Here is a 24,159-nt window from a genome sequence, read left to right as displayed (position 1 = left end):
TGTTTTCACCCTCTCTCTGGTGTTACAAACAAAAAAATATTATAATATTGTGCTTCTTAGGTCCATTGATCTGGTTCCGCCTCTGTAATAATGTTGCAAATTGTAAACAATCATGTTAAGCAGGATGAATGTTTACAATTTGCTGTGCTCCGATGCAGCTTTGCTGCAGCTCATTTTGCTGGAGGTGTTATTGTTCTGTTTACATTCCATATGCCATGAATTTTGAATAAATATGAGTCGGATTTTTAATGAGTGGTACTTTGGGTTTTTCTAAGGTATATAAGAAATGTGTTCTCCTGGTCTATCAATAAATGTTATTTCTTCAAACCAATAATATTATTTTGTCATTCTGATAGTAAGAATAGTGTGGTATATACTTTTGAAATTACCCTTATATACAAATTGAAATATGGATCCACTTGTATATACAAAAATGTCTACCTAAATTTAGCATTTTAAAAACGGATTGAAGTTTTGTAGAAGACTAGGAATTTTAGAGATATCATTCATTTTATTGATATAAGGTGGTTAGCATAATCTTGTAATACATAGGTAATGAAATAGGGCATTTTCGCTATTAGAATTTATTCGATGTCCATTTTGTCATGTTCTGTCTGTCTGCAGAGGTAAATGAGTTCCTCGCTGACAGATATGGAAAAAATGTCCACTTTATGTATTTTAAAGGTCAAATTTTCAAAAACTATGGTCTGTAATATGGTATTTCGTTTATTCACAGGATAAACAATCGTTTGACAAAAAACTTGTCTATGTTTTAACATAGACCATACAATTGGGTCCAACTGATTTAGGGCTTTAAATTACCAAATCATGGAGATGGGTATAAACAGTTCGATTAAAGAACATCGTACGGCTCATTGACGTTATATCCAAATCATGTATGTCTCGTTTTGAGACAGAAACTTCTTGCCAGTAATAAAATATGTCGTGGCAAGGTGTATAGCCACCATGGGGTGGACATTTAAATACCTGTAATCGTTAGGGATCTTTATAAATGACGGGTTATGTCACAGGATAAACAAGCGTTTGACAAAAAACTTGTTTATGTTTTAACATAGACCCTAAAAATAAGCCTAAAAATAAACTAAAATCGATAATTTTTGGAGTAAATTATAGGCAACTACCATATACCCATATTCTTCGTTAGCGAATGTGGACTATTTTATCATGTCTGTTGTTTTCATAGAAAATGCAAATATCGGGAGAGCTAATTAACAGACACTCCAATATCAATAAGCAAATCCAGCTTTATCCGATCACCTAAATCTAAATTGTATGACATTTAGTATGATGTGTACTGACATGAATATAATGTGTACTGAAATTAATATAAATTTCCATAACTACCTACATCAACAATCCAACCGTAATATTAATTCCATACATTCTTATCTATATGCGTTTTTTTCTTATATGCGAATATGGAATTATCGGATATAGAAAGTATACGCTCAGTGTTTTTTGATAATCTTTCTTATATGCGATTTTTTCTCATATGAGATGTGCTTATATCCGATATCTACTGTAATGGAATGGGATTTATCTGATCACATAAATTAATATTGTATAAAACCATTTAGAATTCTTATGTACACATTTCCCATACTATCTTCATCATACAATTCAACAGAAATATTATTTCCCAGTATCAGGATTTCAGCACTATCGATTCATCCTAAATCCAAATTGTACCAAATTTAATACCATTTAGCACACATAAATACGAACTTCCAAAAAACATACCGAAATTCTACACCTAAAAAGTAATTTAATTTCAGGATTCCAGCTCTGTCGGTTCACCTAATTGTATCAAATTTGGTACCCATAAGTACAAATTTCCATAACTACATCCACTACACTCCATTTAGTACGCTTAAGTATAAATTTCCATTACTACCTACAAAATACAATAGACATTTTATTTCCCACTTTCAGGATTCCAGCCTTATCGGTTCACTCTAAAATTGTACCAAATGTAGTACTATTTACGAGAATTCCAGCTCTATTGGTTCATTCAATTTTCAAATTGTACCAAATTTAGTACTGTTTAGTACTTTTCTTACATGTGTAAACCTTTCCAAAATTACCATCTTATATCAACCCTACTTCTCAACTTTGAACAGCATTCCAAATTTCAAACTTATAGCTCTATTCGTTCATATGTTACGAAAGTGTACAAAATTTAGTACATTTTAGCACTTTTCGGATATTTAACGAATATTTCGAGGTATTACAATGACATAAAATAATACTTTATTGATACTATAAGTGGTGGAATGAAGTCTGATATTTGAATAATGGATCTGTAGCCGATATCGGAACCAGGGACCAATTACAAAATACAAATGGTATCCTAAACAACCAGCCGGGTCTACGATCCGAAACGACACAAGTCTTACTCGGCCAACGTCTGTCACCTCAGCCCATTGTGCTTAGTCTTTAGAAATATACGAATTTCTCAATATACTTCAGAGATGTATTCCTTTTGTTCTTCAATTTCACATCGCTTCGCAATTCCCTAAAATCGGTTTAAAAAGTTCTTCACAATATTAAAGATTTTGCGAGCTATAAACTGTATGCCACACTTTCCCAAACATGTATTCCTTTTGTTCTTCAATATACCATTCCCTGGCATTACATTTGGCATTACTTTTGTTGCGTTAAGCTTTATTTGATTATACATTTTTTCTTTATGAAAATTTACATTCTCAGATTAACTTAAATGTCATATCATAACCGAACGACCCCCCAAAAGCCTAAAATATCATTTTTAAGCAACAGTTACCAGTCAAAAAAAGGACGAAAAATATTTGGTGGCATGAGAAATAAAATCCTTTGAGATTTCTTAAAAATGTATTTTCAAAATCGAACATATACCAGTCACTCATACACATGTAGTGTAGACTTGTCACTGTATCAAATAACGTGATGGGATGGTCTTGAACGAAGTTATGTGGGAATATGTCGACTTCGTTTTATGTAATTGTTAACAATAATTTTGACACTTGATAGTTTGAATTTTATTTACAGGCTGTTTTTGTAAAATTCTAAACGAACGAATTCGAGTGACTTACGACCAAACCTTTGTTTATGTAAACAAATATTTTTTTGATTCAAAACAAAAATAAATGACATATTTTTCAAAACCAAGGAGTTTGGTCGTAAGTTAACAATAATTTTGACACTTGATACTTTGAATTTAATTTAGAGTTTAACAAATGGCAAATGCCAATTTGTATGTTTCGAACACGTGTTGCTGTCAAGTGGATGGCAAGGCAGGCTTCTGAAATGGGACGACAAGTGCCAAATATTTTTTTCTAAATGGAATTTTTCTTTGAAAAACTAAGGGTTTCTTTTGAAAATCTCACGTCACATCAAAATAGTTGATGTGTTTTTTTGTTATTTTTCTACAATCATGAAATTATTTGTAATGGAATTTCTGTTTTTCATCCCCATCCCTTTGAACCTGTCCGGCCACTTGTGTCCTCATGCAATTATTGTCCATTATACTTGAGTGAATTCCTGTCTTCATTTACACTTCATCTCTGGACATCTTTACGGCGAACATGCCACAATCATGTTGGTCAAACAAATCGTTGTAAATAGACCATTTTATGAGCTGACATTTCGTTGTTTGGTCCTATTTCACATTTTCTGACACAAAACAAAAGCAGACGTCGTTCCTCCCCCGCAGAAAACAGCGAAACAAACTAAATTATGGCATAAATGCCAAATTGTTGGTTTTATTCCAACTCGAAGAAGATTGACAAGGGTGGTGTATGACTTCTTTTGTTCGCATTTTCCACGGCCAAAAAGTCAAGTTGAAAGCAGCACATCATGCCACTTGAGGGATGTAAGTTTGTGAATTGAATGTGGGGAGGTAGTGGGAAACGTAATGTAATAAAAAATAGCCTTGTATTTTTTTCATTTTCATTTAATATCTACATAATTTGTAGCAGCCGTGTTTCATGTTTGTGGTAGTGAAATCCTGCAAATTGCTGTGTACCATTTAGCCTGGGAACTTGAAAGTTGTGTAATGTAATTTATGACTAAACGTATGTCGGAAATTTGATATCAGGTATCATGTGTTTGTTCGGATGGTTGTTTCTTTTTGGTATGGCAATTTTGGCATTTTCAATTATACACTTCTTCTTCTTTTTCGTTTTTGTAAAATCCACCCACCAGTGGTTATTAAAATAATTTCTATTATAAAGGGATCATTTTGGAGGAGGTTTTAAATTTATTAATTTTATTATTTAATTTTTGCAAGGGGAATTGCGATGATACACACACACACACTGCTCAACAATTATACATACACTCATCCTTTTACGAATATGATTGTTATATTAATTGTCTAAAAAAAATAAAAAGGATACCGTCCATGAAGATAGGACCAACTATATGCCTTCTACAAATTCCTCTCATAAATATTCAACACTTAAACCAAATTTCCACTTCACAGAAAAATATTTTTAATGAATATTTTCATAATTTCATTTATAGTTATTTTCCATATTGTTCATGTACCTCGCTGCTTACAATCATGAAAAAACCACAATTTTTCCAAACAATGTAAACATTTCATTAATATTACAACTATTTTCTTTACTTCGCTATACTTTACCACTATTTGCGTGCATTTTACAACTCCAATGTTTTCTTCCTCTCTCTATAACAAGAAACCAGTGTTTAAAGTTTTATGAATTGCATTCATAAAATGCAGAACTCTGGCAAAACTATATGAACACTATTCATATAATATACGAATTATTTTATTCTGTGTTCAAATAACCTCCAAATTAGGAATTTATCGGTAATTAGTAGAACCCATCATACCACAATTTGTATGCTTGTTAGTCCTTTGTTACAATAATATCCTTATAATTATAGTAAATATTATACACTCATACACACACACATCTCCACATACATCCTTCACAGACCCTCCAACACAATGAGCCACTTATCACTTCACGTACAAATCCAAGTACAAATAATTGTGCCGGAAATAGACTTAAAATCCACCACTAGAGAACCTTAATAGCTTTATAGCCAACAAGAAGGATGAGTAAAGAGAGCACACAATAAGAACTGCTTAACGCATTCTCTAACACGGATGTTTTAAGTGCTTTCAAAAACAACGAAAAGAAAAAAACACAAATTAAAGTAAAGCTCACACAGATGGAAGCCTTTGCCAAAAGGATAATGGCGTATGAAGGCGTAAGAATTTTAGCTCGTTAACACGACATTGTTGGCAATTAAATGTAACATTTGTGTAAACATGTTTCATTTTGTTGGGAGGATGTTGTTGTTGCTTTTTATAATTCTTTTGAAATATTATAAGGCTGCTTTTTATCTACATAATTGTAGATAGGGAACAGTGGTCTCGTGGAGGTTAAAGTCTGGTAACAGAGGCCAGAGGTTCATTTTTCTAAAGAAAAAATGTCCTCCATAAATAGGGTTTAATATTGTTCAGTAGAAAACATTTCCCCAGTAACTGAAGCTTTTTTTTTGGGATAAAAGACATCGTTTTTTTAAATAATATTTTTTCGAAGGTTACAAAATATTTCGAATATTTTTTCGAATTTTACAAAAGGCGTGAATTTTTTAAAGAATATTTTTTCGAAGGTTACAAAGGCGTGAATTTATAAAGAATATTTTCACGAGGGCTATAAGAGGAGTGAATTTTTTTAAGAGTATTTTTTTCGAGGGTTGCACAAGGCGTGGATTTGTTAAAGAATATTTTTTTTTTTGAGGGCTATAAGAGGCGTGGATTTTTTAAAGAATATTTTTTGGAGGGCTATAGGAGACGTGGATTTTTTAAAGAATATTTTTTCAAGGTTTTCACAAGGCGTGGAGTTTTTAAAGAATATTTTTTCAAGGTTTTCACAAGGCGTGGATAAGAGGAGTGGATGTTTTAAAGAATATTTTTTCAAGGTTTACACAAGGCGTGGAGTTTTTAAAGAATATTTTATCAAGGTTTACACAAGGCGTGGAGTTTTTAAAGAATATTTTTTCAAGGTTTACACAAGGCGTGAAGTTTTTAAAGAATATTTTTTCAAGGTTTACACAAGGCGTGGAGTTTTTAAAGAATATTTTTTCAAGGTTTACACAAGGCGTGGAGTTTTTAAAGAATAATTTTTTTAAAGTTTACACAAGGCGTGGAGTTTTTAAAGAATATTTGTTCAAGGACTGTAAGAGGAGTGAATTTTTTAAGGAATATTTGTTCAATGGCTATTTTTTAAAGAAAAATATTGAAGGTGGATTTTTATAGAATATTTGTTAAGGGCTATTTTTTAAAGAAAAATATTGAAGTTGGATTTTTAAAGAATATTTTTAAGGGCTGGACGTGGATTTTATAATGAATGTTTTTTGAGGAATTTTTAAGGAATATTTTTTCGAGGTCCAACAAAGGCTTGGATTTTATCATAAATGCTTTTCGAGGGATTTTTAAAAATTATTTTTTCGAGGCCTAATAAAGTCGTGGATTTGATCCTTCTATTTTAAATATTGCAGGGTCATGAGGATGAATTTTTTATACAAGAAATTATTCCGAATACTTTTTTAATTAAAAAAGTTGGACCAAATATTGTTTTTCCTATATACCAAACCCTGCAAAAGGGGTCCTGCATACTTTTTAAATACATTTTTCCTAAAGAAATAATTTTCAGGATCCTTTAGAACTGAAATTATATTTTGAATAGTTCCTCAGCATTTTATCTATTGTTGTTTACTCCCGAAACTACTGTAAAATATATGAGATTTTCATCGCTGTTATTGAAAAGGATACAAAAAAGGATAATTTGTTTTTACAATCTTGCACTTATTGTTGTTGATGTTGTTGCCATTATTATGCGAATACATCTAACTAAACAACCGCTAATGAACGCTTTTTGCACTACCGAGGAAATAACGTGCTAAAGAGCTTTCCGTCAAATGCCCGACAAACAGGAACCCCAGATTATGGCAAAGTAGTCCATCTTTCTTCTTATTTTTTTCAATCTTGAGTAGTGGCATATTCATACGGACGGATTTGTAGTGGAACACGGAATGCTGCTGCTTCAAACATTTTGTGTTAATTGCATTTCTGCCTCTATCCGTTTTTCATTTTCTGTTGAGCGCATAAAAATAGAAAATCTAAACCTCGACCACTTTAACAAGTTTAACGAGAGAAAGAAAAACGTTTTTGTTGTTGTTGCTTCATTATGATTTGTTTGCCATGACGTTATTCCAAACCTTGAGATGTGTAAACGACTATCGTCTCCATATGTGTAGGTGTATAGGCTGTTTGTTGGATGAAGAAGAAGAAATGTCGTCGCCACTCATTTGCAAATGTCCAATAAATTTTAATAAGTATCATTTTACGAAATGTTTTACGCGAATAATAAACAAATTAGCCAAAGCCAAAGATGAAAATTAGAGAAAAACGAAAAGAAATATTCTAATTTTGGTTTGACTTGATTGTGTGGTTGCTCACTTTTTTGTTCGTTTCTTGTCATAAAATAACAAAAATTGAAATTTACATCTTTTATTTATTTTGTGTTTGTGTGTGTTTGTGTTTCTTTACAGATTTTCTTCGAGGCATCGAATTACCGCTAGCATAAAATATTAATTGAAGATACCTATTTAAGGAGCTGTCAAGTTCTACAAATGCTGTTTATCAGACATTGACGTAATGTCTGATCTGCATACGTTTAACAATAATTGGCTACAATTTGAATGACCGGCTAGGTTGGCCATTCATTATAATATGAGGTGAGTAGATTTTCTTTAAGGTTTATTACAATGTCATTTGCCAAAAGTGTAACAACTGTAAACATATTAATTAGGAATTTAATATGTTTTAAATTTCTTATTTGCATTCTCAATGGAAGCTATCTAAATCATCTATAAGAATGTAATGGTACGGATTATTTTTTAAATATGTTTGCTGTTCTTTTAATGAATAGATTAATTTACATCTACAGGTGTATATAAATAAATCCAAAAACCACCGATATTTTTTCATTAGAAAAAATTTTCATGATCTGAGACAATTTTTTGTCAACATTTCCAGGGAATGTATATTTAAAATCCCGAAATATAAGAATACATTTTTCAATCAAATAATCTCAGGGAAATGAATCAAATTTCTTCTTGAGTATAGAATTTTTCTATAGAAAAAATCCACAAGTCCTGATAATACATTCTATCATGAGAAAATTCATTTAAAGGCTGAAACTACCTTATTCTGTAGTGCTATTGGAGGAAAATTGTCAGTCCTTGAGGTATACCTTTCTCTGAACAATTTTTCGCTCCAAAATATTATATTTTTATTAACCCATTATGCTGAAACGCAACTTCTATGACCTGTATTAGCTTACTCATAAATTTTGAAAAAATGTACCGTGGGTTCTATGGACAGGCATTAATGGGTTAAATCTTCTGAATTTTAAGATAATTTTTTATTAAGAGAATAATCATCGGAATCTGATACTACCTTTATTTTATAGAATAGAATTTCAGGACCTCAAGATCATTATCCTAAGATAATTTTTTTTATGGAAAAAAATTCATGGGATCTGGAGATACCTTTATTTTATAGAATACTAGCAAAGCGCCCGGTACTTCGTATGCGAAAAGGGAATGCAATACAAATAAATTCAGTGAACTCTTGATAATATGAATTAATTCATGTCGGGGTAGTTCATATTTTCGAATTTGTTCAAATTTTCGATTCGACCAGCTAATTACCGTGAATTCCCGATTTTTTCCAATACTTTAATGTCAGCTCACATTATCGAGAGTTCACTGTAATATTTTAAATGGAAATCGTGAAAACTGTATACTTTGTTGTACTAAAATTTATATTATTACCATTTAGTACTTTTCGTACTCATGAGTACGAATTTCCAAAACTACCTCAATCATGCTTTCAAATAGTAACCGTAAGTCCCAATTTACAAATTCCAGCTCTATCCAAACTGTAACAGATTTGGCACCATTTTGTACTTTAGGAATGTTATAATAGTTGTAAATGTCAGGGTACCAGTTCTACCCATTTACCAATGTCCAAATTGTACTATCCTTTCACCCACATCCAAATTATACCAAATTTAGTAACATTTATTAAGTTTCGTAAACGAACGTAAGTACGATTTTTCAAATAATCCTCAATTCAACACTCCAACAGTAATTTTAATCATAAATTTCAGGATCCCATAGATCCCAATTTGTACCCTATTTATTACTTTTCGTACTTATAAAATTGAATTTCCAAGACTACCTCAATCATGTACTCTAAAATTAATTTAATTCCAAATAATAGTTTACCTATCTATGGAGTGCACGGATAGATAGGTCCGTTCCCTCAAATCTAAAGTGTACCAAATTTGGTACACTTAGTTACGAATTTTCAGAGCTACCTCCATGTCTCAATCCTACACTCTAACAGTAAGTCTGTAATCCAGCTCTATCCGTTCACACATAATCAAGATGTACCAAATATAGTACCATTTAGTACACATAAGTACTATACTTCCATGTCTCAATTCTACACTCCAACAGCAACAATTATTCCAAATTGTACGTTTCCAGCTTTCTCCGTTTATCCAAATCCAAATTGTACCAAATCTAGCGCCGTTTAGTACTTTTCGTACACATACGAAATACGAATTTCCTAAACTACCTCAATCCTATACTCCAACAGTCATTTTAATTCCCAATTTCAAGACTTCAGCTCTATTTGTTCCAATCCAACTTGTACCAAATTTACTACCATTTAGTATTTTTCGTACGATTTTTTAAGCTACCTCAATCCTGTACTCCAACAATTCCTATTTTTGGGATTCCATCTCTATACGCTCAACTAAATGCAACTAGTACCTAACCAACCACTTAGTACCTTTCCTACACATAAGTACGATTTTCTAACACTATTTCTATACATCAGCACCACTTCCCAACACGTATTTCATATACAATTTCAAAATATTGAAAATGTTTAGTTTTTTATTCACCAGGAACCCGGAATGCCTAATTAGAATTCCTTAAGATGGAACACACAGATAATCTTTAAATACCGAGGTAGGTGTGGGACATTTATGTTGGGTCTATGTATAAACATAGGCCTATACTTTCTATGAGAGAAAAGGTCCCTTTATCTTCTCTGTAGAGCTTTAGCTAGATTTTTAGAAATAACTGATATTTTTGGGATATTCGGCTTTTAGGTATCAAATCAACCCTTTTTATTTGTGTAAAATTCAATTTCAATACCAATTTTTATTTCTCCTTGTTTTAATCCCAATTTGTCGATTTCATTGCATTTACATACGAAATATTTTTTACTTTTTGTTGCTTTTTTATTGTTTTGAATAATAAAATAAATTGCATAAAATTTACAAAATGCAAATAATTTTTATAAAAAAAGAAAAGACAAAAAACATTCATAAATCATCATCGTCTCAACATTTATAATGGACGAGTTGAGAAAGTTGGAAGACGTCGAACGAAGCAGAACAGAAACATTAACAAAATTGAATATTCTTGAATACAGGAGACAAAACAGCAACAGCAACAACAACAACAACAATTGAAAATCCTTTTGATCACAATGCATGACATATTTTAAAGTAAAGCAACAACAACAACAGAAATAAAACAAAAACTCCAATCCATTTATAAGTCCTACAAAAGGACATGCATAATAATAATAACAACAACAGCAAAAGTGAATGTCTGAGAGATGAACGTGTGTTTGTCCGTGAGAGTGTGCGCCTGTGCTTGTAACCGAGGCTGGGGGTGAGTAGACAAAAAGAAAGGGTCGTTATGGTTGATGGAAATATGAATGCATAATCTGAGTGGTCCAAAAATCAAAAGTGAACAGCACAGCAAGTGAACAAATGAAATTTGATACAATTTTCATAGTTTTTTTATTTCTGTTAACAAAATAAATGTTGCCAAATGTATTTTGGATTTCCATTTTCTTATCTGGTCCTTCAACTTTCAGCTCTGCCATTTTTTTGTGCACTTCACTTTAAACTAATCCTTAAATATTTGATAGAGAATCTTCCATATTTTGTTCACTTTCTTTATTTGCCATTTTTTGTTTGTTTGGTTGTTGTTTTTAGTAAAAAATATCCCTTATGATTTTTCTCTATTCTCTCACCTGTACACGAGCTTCCGTAAGATTAATTTTCATTGCCAAATCTTCACGTGTGAAAACATCCGGATAATGAGTTTGGGCAAATGCAGTCTCAAGTTCCTCCAACTGCAAAAGAAACAAAAGAAACGAGGATACAACGATTTAAGTGAAGTCAAGTGTCGTGAAAACTTTTTGTAGTTTTAAGAGCCTGTAAAATTTTTAGGGGAGGAATAGGGGGAGTACATTTTTTCACATCAATTACCTGTTGCAGTGTAAATGTTGTACGATTTCGTCGTTGTTTACGACGCACAAAAGTTTCATCATGTATGGCAGGATGATACGAATAGCTGGTATCTGTAACAACAAAATAAGAAGAAATCGTAAAGAAAATTAGATGTGTTTTGAAAAGTGTAGAAAGTTTTAAATGTTTTAGATTTTTTTGTTGAAAGTTTTAATGTATTAGGGTGGTACATACAAAAAAATATTTTTGTAATTTCTGGACTCTGGAGCGACCAAAAAACCGACAAAAATTAAGTATTTGGTCCATTTTATCCCCTAAATATTAAATCTTTATAGGAGTCTTCATTGGGCAAAATCCATTATACATGCACAATTTCGTGAAGATTGGTCCATAACTGTGGCCTGTATCGTGTTTACAAATTATAATGGACAGATGGACGGACACACATATATAGATCGACTCAGCTAGTCGATATATGACGATCGGTATACTTAAAAGTGGGTCTAAGACCAATATTTCGCGGCGTTACAAGCTCTTGGGGCTGCACAAAAATAAATAAAAATACAAGTTTGTTGATCCTGCGGAGGAAAGATTTGTTCTAAAGAAAGATATCACAGATTTATTTTTATTTAAAATATTTTTATAGAAGGAAACTTCTCTGAATCTGGAAGAGCCTTCCACTGAATATATTTTCTATTAAAAATTATCCTCGATTTAAGTGAAGATATTTTTTCAAAAACATACATGTCCCGACACGTAGGGCAGATTTTTTTTTCGAAGAAAAAAATACTCCGACTTCAACATATTTTCTCATGCTTCCAGGTCAGATTTATTCAGACTCAGATAATAGATGTTTCCTCAACCTCAACCCTGAATAATTTTTTGTATTTCTGAAAGCATGGATTGCTTCGTTGCAAATTTTCTCAGGTTCCATAAAAATCATTTCTCTAGTAATATATCTACTAGATATTTTGTTATAATCCTACACAACCTAAGGAGGATATTTTTTTCAATAGAAAATTGTTAGAAACCAAAATACGATTTTGTCATCAGAAGCCAATTCTTCAGAGCCATAAAAAACATTTTTTTATAATTCTGAGAACAAGTTTCTTCTGTCCGAAAATGTCTTCAGATCCTGGAGATTAAATGTTTATATAGAATAGAAGTTAATGTAAGGCTTTAAGATAGCAGAGCCCAGGCTTATCTAGACCCCTCTTTCATCTTTATTGTGGACAAAGACCTCCCTGCGATGTCAGTTAAAAAAACACGAGGACACTGAAGACAGGAAAAACTACAGGGTAACTAACCCGAGGTCTCAACCCATTTTTTTATAGTTCTTACATAGATGAACTCGCGGCACAAAGCAGCTAACTATAAAGTCATAAGACCATGAAGAGGGAAATTTAGCTTGAGGACCGACTATTTCAACAATATTCTTAGATCATAAGGATTTTTTTTAAAGAACCTAACAGGTTCTTCGTTCTAAAAATGATCTGTAGCAAACATTTTCTGGAGCCCTGAACATATTTTTTATAAAAACAATTGTCTTTATAAAAATCAGCGGTTCCGAGGAACATTTTGTAAGATTTTCTTATATTAGATTTGTTTTTTTTTTGTTTTTTTTTAGAAAATCCTCAGTCCATATTGATTTGTTGTTTGCTCTTAAATGCAAAATTCTCAAATTCTCTTACATATTAATTTTTTATACAAAACCTAGCCAGCCCACCCCTTAACTGACGGCATGTTTTATTTTCATTAATTGTGTATAAATAATTTCATCATTTTATGTTATGTTTTTTATTTACAAATAATTAAATCATCACTGCTTTTGAGCACAAACACATACACACAACCCCACTCTCATGGAACATATATTCATCCATCCATCATATCCTTGTTATGTATTCTTATTTGTACATTGTACATAATCACTGTTTTACCTGGGGTAAATATAGCGCCGCTGTAATGAAGGTAATGAGTGGCCAGTAAACACTCACATTCGGTGATGGCTGGTGATGACCTTAGGCTTTCATTACCAACCTTAAACACAATTAAAAATGTATATTTTTCACCTCCCACCATTGCAGTAGTGGACATTAGCAACAGATCCAATTTGAATTGCAATTCGTCGCTTGGGGGACAGGGGGAGTGGGGAGTTCTTCCACTCTCCGGAAGGATAAAATAACACATCAACAGCAACAACAACAACAAAATTAAGAAAAAAGTGTTAACATTTATATTTCATCGCCAGCATGAGGATGATCATTATAATTTCTGTACAAAACTTCTCCATGCCGGGCATTCGTGCAGGGCAAATTTCGGACTCTATGCGAAATTAATTTTCAATTTGTTTTAAATAAATAATGACTTACAAATTGCAAAATTTAATTTTAATTTTCTCTGCTTTTTGGTTGGTAGAAGGCTGCAGATGTTTTTCCAAGCCAATATGGAAAACACTTGCTTGGCCTGGTTTAAAAAAAATTCTGAGAGAGGGTAGAGGGGAAATGAAGGGTCTCACAGGGCAGTAAGTCAAGCGTAAATGAGTGCCCCCAAAAGTAAAGGCATGTGTTGTATTCTGCTTCTTCTCCTTCTTGGTACGCTTGTTAGAAATGGTCCTGTTTTTCTGCAGCTGAGTGCCCATGTGGCCTCTGCCAGCTAGCAATGGCTACCGTTTCACTCTTGTCCTGATTACGATGTAGCTAATGTTGTTTGTGTTCTTTTTGTAATTTTCTGTTAAACATAATCCGATTAGAGATTTTATATATTTACAACATTTCTCACACACACACATAAACTGTTGATATTTTCTTTTATTTGTGTGTGTGTGAGTAGGGAGAGAGAGAAAATAAGGTTCAAATTGTTGGACCACTTAGTAAGCATTGGCCATATTTTTGCTATGGCGGATTTCCATTAAAAACACTTTTTCAACTCCTTTCCTTACTCCGCCGCACACAGTCAGTTACAACTCGGCCTGTTTGGCCACTACATCTACAGCTGCTGCTACTACTTCTGTCCGTCCTTGTCTCCAGGGAACTCTTAATGCGCAGTAATACTGTTAGCTGCCAACAGCTCCTTGTGTTAGACTTTTTGCCAAGTTCAAATGGATTTTAGAGAGGGAGAGAGACGAGGACCAACCGGCAACAAAAAAAACCGAAAGCCATTCGTGTGTTAAGAAATAGAAAATGCCTAAAACATAGCTGCTGTCAACTGTTGGTATTTTCTTTTCGTTTCTCCTATTTCTTCCCCACTTTTCTCCTTTCTCCCCCTTTCTTGTGTCCATGCCACTCATACAAATTGTGTTTTAAGTTCATCTTCACTTCGTGTCTTTATTAATATTTAATGAAACAATTAATATTTTAACATTTCAGTTTGAGTTGTTGTTGTTGTCGTTGTATGTGTGCTCCCAATTTGCCAGATGGAAATGAAGCCCAGGAGGTGACTAGGGGAGGTATACATAAACATACAGACATATATATTTGTAGAAAAAATAATTTGATATGCTATATATTTCTGTCATGTTATAGTAGCGAAATTTAATACTAAATTATTTTTTATTCAATTAACCCTTTTGGGTCCCTCGAGAATCTTTTACAAAAAGTGGGATAAAATAATCCATTAAATGTGGAAAGTATCAATATAAGAAGATATTTTCCATTTTTAAAATTTGTTAGTTCTAAATTCAGATCTGGCACAGGGAAACCCTTCTTTGGGTGCCACTTTTGTATGCTTAATCCATTCAGATTAAAAAAAGTTTATACGTTTGATCATCCCTCAATTATTCTGAAATCCATTGTTAAAGTCCTTCAAGAAAAATGAAGGAACAAATAATAACGAAGTTAAGTTCGGCCGGGTAGATCTTGTTATATCCTACACCAAGTGGTGTTCATTCAAAGTAGCTAAAATCGATGGACGCTCTTATCTAATCAAAACGTTGACCTATATTCGGAATTGTAAATTTTTGTCTGTAATTTTTTATTTTAAATGCACTTAGTTTTGAAATTGGGCTAGGAATTTCAACATCAACTCCCTAAAATCAATGGGTATTCTTATCTAATCAAAACATGTACCTATATTCGAAATTGTAATTTAATCCCTGAGAATATGTGGTACAAAATTAAAAACACTTATGTTGGTAATTGGGCTTGGCAAATTTTGCTGAACCAAACTAAAATCTTAAAAATAAAATGTGCAGGATCTTTGTTTGGTGACTATATTACCCATTTCGAAATTGTCTGTAATATGCAAAATTACATGCTCTTCGATTGCGGTCTATTTCAGGTATAGAGGGACTTTACCTCTCAAAAAGTCGGAATGACAAACTCTAGCTCCTTCGGAAAATTTGGCACATTTATATGAAACATCCTAGGAGTAGTAGAATGTATTTCAAAACTCAATTTTATATATTGAACTTTGCTAAATAGGTATAGGGTTTTATTCATATCGAGAATATAAAAGATAATACATGTGTTCACCGGGGAATATTAAATATAGACTTCGCCTTGTATTGGAGGGTATACAAATCCACTTTTTAGTACTGATCTTTCCAAACGCCAAAGAATTTTCGTATATAATATATAAATAATACAAAATATTTTTTAGTTTTGATGCTTTGAAACAAAATAAAAAAACAGTCGGACGCGCCCAACATATAATACCCCACACAACTTTCTGCGAAACTATACTCTATATTCTATTTCGCGATATTTTTACCCTCTTGACCGATTATTGTTCAACAGCACCACTTTCTAAACCTGGCATATTTTCCAAATCTTGCTTTTCCGATGTGAATATTTAATCCAAAAAATAAGCATGTGGTCACTTTATGTTTTGATTGATTTGGCCCCCTAAATAGCCATTCAGATCCCCTTCACCGTGTAAAATATGTGACCTTCTGCATATAATAATGGCCTTTAGAGCAACTAGAAAATCTGACAAAAATACATTTTTCAGTTCATTGCACTCCTAAATTTCATCTCAACAGCACCGAAAATTGTAGCCCTCGTCCTTGATCATAACCGGAACTTCAGGTAAAATTTGTTATGTTTATTCTTTGGCCAGATTCCCTTCCTGGTGTATTCGAGACCATTTCATTATCTAATATTGACGGACAAAAAATAGGAGTCTTCTTTGGCCAGAACCCATCCTACAAACAAAATTACGTGACGTTTAGTCCGTAAATGTGGCCTCTATCGCGTTTACAAATTATAATGGACAGACGAACGGACCGATACAAATGTCTAGATCGGCGCAGCTAGTCGAAATATGATCGGTGTAGTTAAATGTGGGTCTAGGACCAATATTTCGTGGGGTTACAAACTCTTGGGGCTGCACAAAGCTTTAATACTCTGACAACATAGTTGTGTACGGTATAACTATCAAAAAATCATAGAGTGCAGCTAAGATAGTGCTTCAAAGGTATTCGTTAAATATACACGCCTGTACATCTGATAATTCTTTTGAATCAAAAAATTTAGAAATCAATGAAAAAACATTCTAAATAATACACGCCTATTACTCCGATTGTGCTTCAAAAAAATCCTCTCTTGAAGTTTTAATAGCCCTTTAAAAATATACTCCTAAAAATCCACATCTGTAGCATGGTAGTCCTTCAACTAAATACAAGCATATATTCTTAAAAAAATCCTCGCCTGCAGCTCCGTTAGTACTATAAAATATTTTTTATGAATATCTTTAATAGCTCTCGCAGTCCTCCAAAAATAGTTGTTATAACACAGACCGTCTGCCAATCTGTTCATACAATACTTGAAATAATTTTCCTAAATGGTTCATCCTTCCACAAACAGCCAATAATAAATAAAAAAATTATTTAGAGTTAGAGCTATATTTAGAGTTAATGCTTTAAAATTAGCATTTGAGGTCATCTGCTCCTTCTTCTGTTCCTCAGTCAACCTGCTCCAATTTTTGTTATCATAACATATTTTGCACTTATCATTTATTTTAATCAATATTTTCATCATTACCATAAAGTGTAATGTCATCACCCCAAAAAAACAGTCATCCAAAAACCCACAAAGGTCATTATCATCATCAGCATCACCGACATCAATAACCGAAGATTTTCTTGGATTTAACAGAAATGAAAAAAGAAAACTCTCGCACGAAATGTTACTGCCAAATGGTTAATGGAGTTATCATTGATGTTATCGTTGATCCCGCATTAAGACGATGCTATTTCTGATAATGATGCCAATGATTTCTCAGTGATTATCATTGATAGCATTGCATTGTGGAGTAGCAGCATCTGCCATAAGGCGTCGACAAGAAAAACAAACTAGGCCTTCACAAATTGCCACCCAAAACCCCCCAAAAAACGAAAGGAAATTCAAGTTTTGCTCAGAACTCAGAACACAACTGAGTCAAGACACAAAAAGAAATCCTTTAATGATGGTTTTACCATTAAACCAACAACTGTCTGAAAATTGAATTATCTGTGAATTATGTGCTTCCTGCAATAACTAACGAACGAAAATTGTGTGAGTGTCGATGGGTGAGGGAGAAGGGGGAGGGAAATAAAATCATGACTGGTGGCTGACTGGTTGTTGGAAACAAGTCTGATGTCAATAGAATAGATCACACAGACAGGAACTGAAGGATAATTTCTGGGTACTTCCTCATCTTTGATTACTTGACTTTTAAGGGTTGTTCGTCAGCATCCTCAGCATCATCATCGACGTCATTTACGAATTACGAAAGGATAAAACCTAAAAGAATCGCAACCCACACACACACTCAGCCACAATTTACTAGACACTGAACTCCCCTTTTCTTTTTCCGGATTCTTCGTAAACGTTTTCCTTTTGTCCTTGGTATTGGCAAAGTGCTTGGAATGTGGAAACAAGTCGATTTGATTCAATTTGCAAATATGGATTTGTTAAACTTTGTGCTTTCCTGACAAGTGTGGTTTGTTTGAAATCGTTGCGTTGTTGTTGCTGTACACATAGTACATTGTTTCTTATTATTGTTGTTGTTGCTGTTGTTGTTGTAGCTGTCATGTTTGTCTGATTTTTGGGTATTTTGCTTTGGCATTTAATCCATTGTTAAATAATTGACTAGGTGTGGCACAGTGATTTTGCTTGTTTGGGATTGGAGAGAGGAAACAATTGTAGATTTGATAGGCCTGGAATAGAATCGAACTACCAGATCTTTTCGAATCCATTATTGTAGTTTCAATGTATATATTTCTCTTTGTATCGATTGAAGAAGTCTACGTAATCATTTAAGAAATTTTTAATAAAAAATCGGAGTATATATTTCTGACACTACATCAGAATCAAAAAAATCTATTAAAAATAATCTCCACTTATAGCTCTAGTATAGAATAGATTTGGTACTAAATCATGAAAATATCCTGCAAACAGATCTCACAGACTTTTGAGGATATTCAGAAAAAATGTCGTATTTATAGCTATGTTCTTCTACAAGAAAAAAATCATAATATCCCTTCAAGAGTTTTTAAAGAAATTCCGCACTTTCTTCCTGAAAGAAACATAAAAACAGGCTTCACGCCCCTTCAAGGAAAAATATTTAATAGATCTGCGCTCATTGCTCTTATAAGTCTGTAAGTAAATCCCTCAAAATGCACACTTGTACCTCTCATAGTTCTTAAAAGATGGCACTTATTAAATGGCAGCTCTTCAGGGGAAATTTTGAAAAACAAATAGCTGTTTTTTTAATTTGATTTTAATGAGACAATACCCTAGAAATGTTTATAAAATATGAATTAATCTCGGATATGTTTTTTTTTATATAAAACATGCAAATATTGATATGATATAATTATTTATGAAAATTTACACTATGCCTAAAAGTGGTTCGTCGTTTAATATGTTGAATCCACACATATATAGCAAACTGTCCTAATTTTATATTCTCGGTTGTGGCTACCAAAAACATTCCTACAAATCCATAGATCTATAACATCTATTAATTTTTTAGATAATACTCTTGAGACATTCTCAAATAATCACATTGGTAGCTATACATTATAGGTTTAGAAGAAATGTTGTTAGCTTCCTTTTATTTGGTATGGAAACCCCTGTATGCCTTTGCTGAACCACTGTATCTTGTCTTCCTTCATTAGAATCTATCAAAATTTTATTAGGGGTTGTTTTTGACCTGTTTGTAGTATCATCGTCATCATCATCACCACCATTACTGTCATTGTCGACATTACCATTATCACCATCATGTTATTATTCTTACTGTTGTTGTTGTTGTCATTCTAAGGGGTATTAACAAATTTTTGTTTTTGGGATTTGCATGTTGTACAACTTAATTTGTTATAATTAACCGGTTGACAGAAGGGCTGTAACAACACTTGACTCATTTCATAGCAATGACAAACTGAAGATACCAATGTCAACCATCCCCTGTCATCTGTAGATACTTGGTGCGATATAAACCCACTCTTCTAATTTTCCCCTCTATCCTATAGAAATTAATAATATAATCAGCATAAATAATTATTGATAGTCTCAGTGGATACTAATTGTTATTCTAGCAATTCTATATGAATGTAAAATAAATTATTTTGTGTAGTAGTTATACTAAATGAAGAATGGATATAGTCACATTTGCGAATAATGTAATTAATTTTTGATGGTAGTTTGAGGGCCAATAAGTAGCTTAATTACATTCTAAGAATAATATATTCAAATGAAATTTTACTCTCAATTCCCTTGCGTTATTACACTGATATTGAAGTGAAATACCACCGTATTCCCCAGAAATATACATTTGTTAAGATATTATCAGAAATCATGAGATTTATCTAAGGTGTCAAATATTTCACATATTACTCGAAGACATTTATATTGAAGTATGGAATGCGAATTAAGGTTGTAAAGTCGGGTCGATATAAGGAGGTGGTTTGGAAAATTGTATCAAGTATATGAAAAGTATAGAGGTGGGATCCCGAAATTTGGAGTTAGGATCATTGTTGGTTTAGGATTGGGGTATGTAGGCAGTTTTTTAAATTCGTATTATTATGTACTAAATGGTATCGATGGAGCTGGAATCTTGAAATGTGGAGTTAGGATCACTGTTGAGGTGCAGAATTGGGCTATTGAGGAAGTTTTGGAAATTCGTACTAAATTTGGTAAAATTTAAATTGTGGGAACTGGAATCCTGAAAGTTGGATTTAGGATCACTGTTGGAGTGTAGGATTGGAATGTGTAGGAAGTTTGCGTAATGCGTGATAATTTTGGTACAATTTTGATTTGGTTGAACGGATAGATTTCCACTCGTACTAAATTTAGTGCAATTTAAATTTTTGGCTAACCGATAGAACTGGAATTTTAAAATTTAATGTTAGGATCACTATTGTTGTGGAGGATCGGGTTATGTAGGAAGTTCGTACTAATGTGTTTTAAAAGGTACTAAACTTGGTACAATTATATTTGGGTGAAGCGAAAGCTGAAATTGGGAAACATAATTTCTTTTGGTAAAATTAAGATTTGGGTTAAATTCATGGAATTTGGAATTATTTTTGGATATAAGTAATTCAAGAGTGCGAAACTTAATAAATAGTACCAAAATTAATATAGAGTTCAATTTCTGTCGCTGTCAGAATTGGTGTGTAGTGCTGAGATATGAAGGTACGTACGTCTGTGGAAACAAAATAATATATTAAGACACAGTTAAATAATTCTCTCGTTCGCTAACGAAGTAGCGCACACATGCAAGTATATTATTATAATTGTCTTTTTCTTAAGAATATTTTGAAGGAATATCAAAATTCTTTCAGGTTCATCCCGAACCAAAAACATAGCTTAAGCTAAAAAAAATTGATAAAAATTCCACCTGAGAGTGTGTGTTTTTCCCACTGTATTTAAAAAATTGTCATCAAACCACCAAAAAGTAAACAAGAACAACAACAAAAAAGCTTTGGCAAAATGAAAACACATTTATTGAATCACCGAAAATAAAATTCGTTAAGAGGATTACTTTTTAACGTCTGGTCAATTTTTGCTTTGTTGACAAAAAATACAAAAACAAAAAGTGTCTGTCAAATGTTCAAAGGATTTATAAACGCAGAAAATTTTAAAAATAAACAATATTTTTCATGGTCTTTTGTAATAAAAAATCGGTTGAAAAAGTGGCCAAGTGTGTAAATATATCTGAATCCTTGAAATACGCCCCATTCTCTTTTTCCAAAAATTGAGTTTTGGTTTTCCATTTACTACAATCGTACACTAATTCAATAATGCCCCTTTAAAATTGCAAGTGAAAATCTCAATAACTCTGGAACATATAGCCGATTTAGCCGAAACAGTGTTTTTCAAATGGCGGGCACGATAACTAATAATGAAATCCTTTTCCCGTTTGTACACGTTAGTATGTACTTAACTATCGTATGAACTAGGATAAATCCAATTCAATTCTTCCTTATTTTCTAAATCGGTTTGTGGTCGAAAATGGAGAATTTTTAAAAAATTAAATATTATTTTGTTAATTTTTGTGCGGTTTGAACTAGGATTAATGAACCAGAACCCGTAAAATACCCTTTCTAATGCCGTTGAATTTTTGGAATCGGACGTTAAGTGATCGGAAATCATACCCGCCATCGAAAAAATTACTTTTCGTTAATTACAAAAAACAACTACAAGACAACAAGATTTTATACAAATTTACAAGACTTCAATGGTATGCACTCTTGAAATTCATAAAAATGTTTAATATAGATATGGGGTCCACTTAAATAAAAGCTTAAAAAATCTACTAAAGAAATTCCAGTCTCCTTTATGGAATTATTTTAATCATAATTTTCAAAGGTTCCGTTTAAGTGGAATTTTCATTTACACACATTATCTTCTGCAAATTTCATGATTATCCGCCTACACTTGCACCACTTAGTCTCAAAACTATACTCATCTTCAATCTCGTCCTGTTGCCAAAAAGTAAATCTCATTAATTGTAAGAATGAATATTTGACTTTATTTGGAGAATTTACAAAATTCTTATGAATAATTGATGTGGATGTGTGTGTATGTTCATATACACAATGCTTCCTTACACCCTCATCAACTCAGCTCCCACACACGGATACTTAACGTTAAGAAGTAAATATTATCCTGAAACTATGCTATTTGATTTGCCAACTAAAAACACCTTCAGTGTAATTTAATCTCAACGAATAGTTTTACTTTGAGGCACACGAACACAAGCACACCAAATACCACCACCCAAATGTGGTGGTATCCCTAGATAGAGGAATAGAGAATAAATGCTTAGAGTCCATTAAAAGCAACTTGAGACATGGCTAAAATGTCCCAAGCAAATGCGTGAGTGTGTGTCCAAGTGTGTTAGGATGTGTGTTGGTGTGTGTGTAATACAGGAAGCAAGACATACTCAACTAATAAATAATCGCATTATTATTATAATCTATTAGTAAACACAATCTATGCTGCATCCTTAGATTACACACACGTACTCAACGTTATATGTATGTGTGTGCGATGCGTTGTATAGAAGAAGCACACATTAATGAAATGTAATGCCTAATGTGTAAGTGTAGTTGATTTTTGATGTTAATATCTTTAGAAAGGTGTTATAAATTAAGATTTCATAACGTGTAGCAATTTCATATAGAGCAACAACAACAAAAACAAAAATGTAATAACAACAAATGTTATTCATCAAAACCATTAGTTGGTATTATCATTTGTATCGAGGTATGTGTGTAAGTCGACGATTTAAGCAATGTTTGACCAAAATGAAAAATGAGACTAATCGAAAATTGAGGATCGGAAAAATATTTCTATGCCAACTGAGAATTTTATGAACTAATTAATTAAAAACGGTGTTGATCTAACCTCAGTCTACGTCTTTACCTCTTTTTTCTTTTTAATTTACACATTTTTTTTAATTCGGCTACTATTTTAAAGAATTTCGAATCCAACATTATAACGGAAATTAGAAAGGCATAACATGGCTTCAGTTCCGACTCTATGTATTCCAGTGTAATCTATTCAAATTACATCAATTTCAAAATTTGCTCACATAAAACAAAGCCGCTGTTATTTTCCAAATTATCACAAAAAACCCGGTGACTAAGGATTTATGTTACCTCACATTTAAAATTTGTATTTGAAAAACCAATTGCATGTCAAAGCCATGCGACAAATTTTAATAGAAATAAATTATTTTTATAACATTTTTCGGTGACTTCAAAAATGAATCCGAAAAAAACACACATTTTAATAAATTCAATTGCAATATAAAATTTTACCATATTACAACAATAACTACAACAAAAAAAATATCTGCAGTTACTGCTGACTAAATTTGCCAAGCTAAGTTAACACATTAATGGAAATTTAATAATCACCCAACCAAAATCGAGCAGAGCAGATTGGCACCTGAGCTACAAATAAATCAATACCGAACATATGTATATGCTTGTGTTTGTATGCATGTAATAGCAGCTGATGATGTTGATGATGATAGGTACCAATATTACATCTATCCATCCTCATGCCAAACATGCACCATCGCACCAAACATCAATCACGTATTGAAGTATTGACAAATAAATCCACGGCAACATCAGCTTTTCCCTGACTCCATTCGGCTTCAATTTACACATCGAACACGAAAATTGTAATTTACATTCCACAGCAGTTACCAGCACAACATCGATACTTACAACTAAATTCTCAAGAGGGGGAAGGGATTGAATTGATATCTACGAAGGTTGTTTAAAAATGTTACAAATATGAGATTTACAGAGCCTTCTATGAAAGAAGTGCGACTG

General features: G+C 32.6%; 1 protein-coding gene across 1 annotated transcript in view; it reads right to left on the bottom strand.

Annotated features, from left to right (window-relative positions):
- LOC133333911 (diencephalon/mesencephalon homeobox protein 1) overlaps nt 1-24,159 on the bottom strand; it is a 71,824-nt gene that overhangs the window by 23,440 nt on the left and 24,225 nt on the right. Inside the window, exons 3-4 of the mRNA XM_061542224.1 lie at nt 11,406-11,497; nt 11,168-11,269 (exon numbers count right to left, since the gene is read on the bottom strand). Of these exons, the coding sequence (XP_061398208.1) occupies nt 11,168-11,269; nt 11,406-11,497 (194 nt within the window). The remainder of the gene's footprint in view (nt 1-11,167; nt 11,270-11,405; nt 11,498-24,159) is intronic.

The sequence above is a fragment of the Musca vetustissima genome, unplaced genomic scaffold, assembly GCF_032173495.1.
Source record: "Musca vetustissima isolate MV318-11 ecotype Yass unplaced genomic scaffold, APGP_CSIRO_Mvet_v1 utg1463, whole genome shotgun sequence".
NCBI lineage: Eukaryota > Metazoa > Arthropoda > Insecta > Diptera > Muscidae > Musca > Musca vetustissima.
This window is presented reverse-complemented; position numbering and strand designations above follow the sequence as displayed.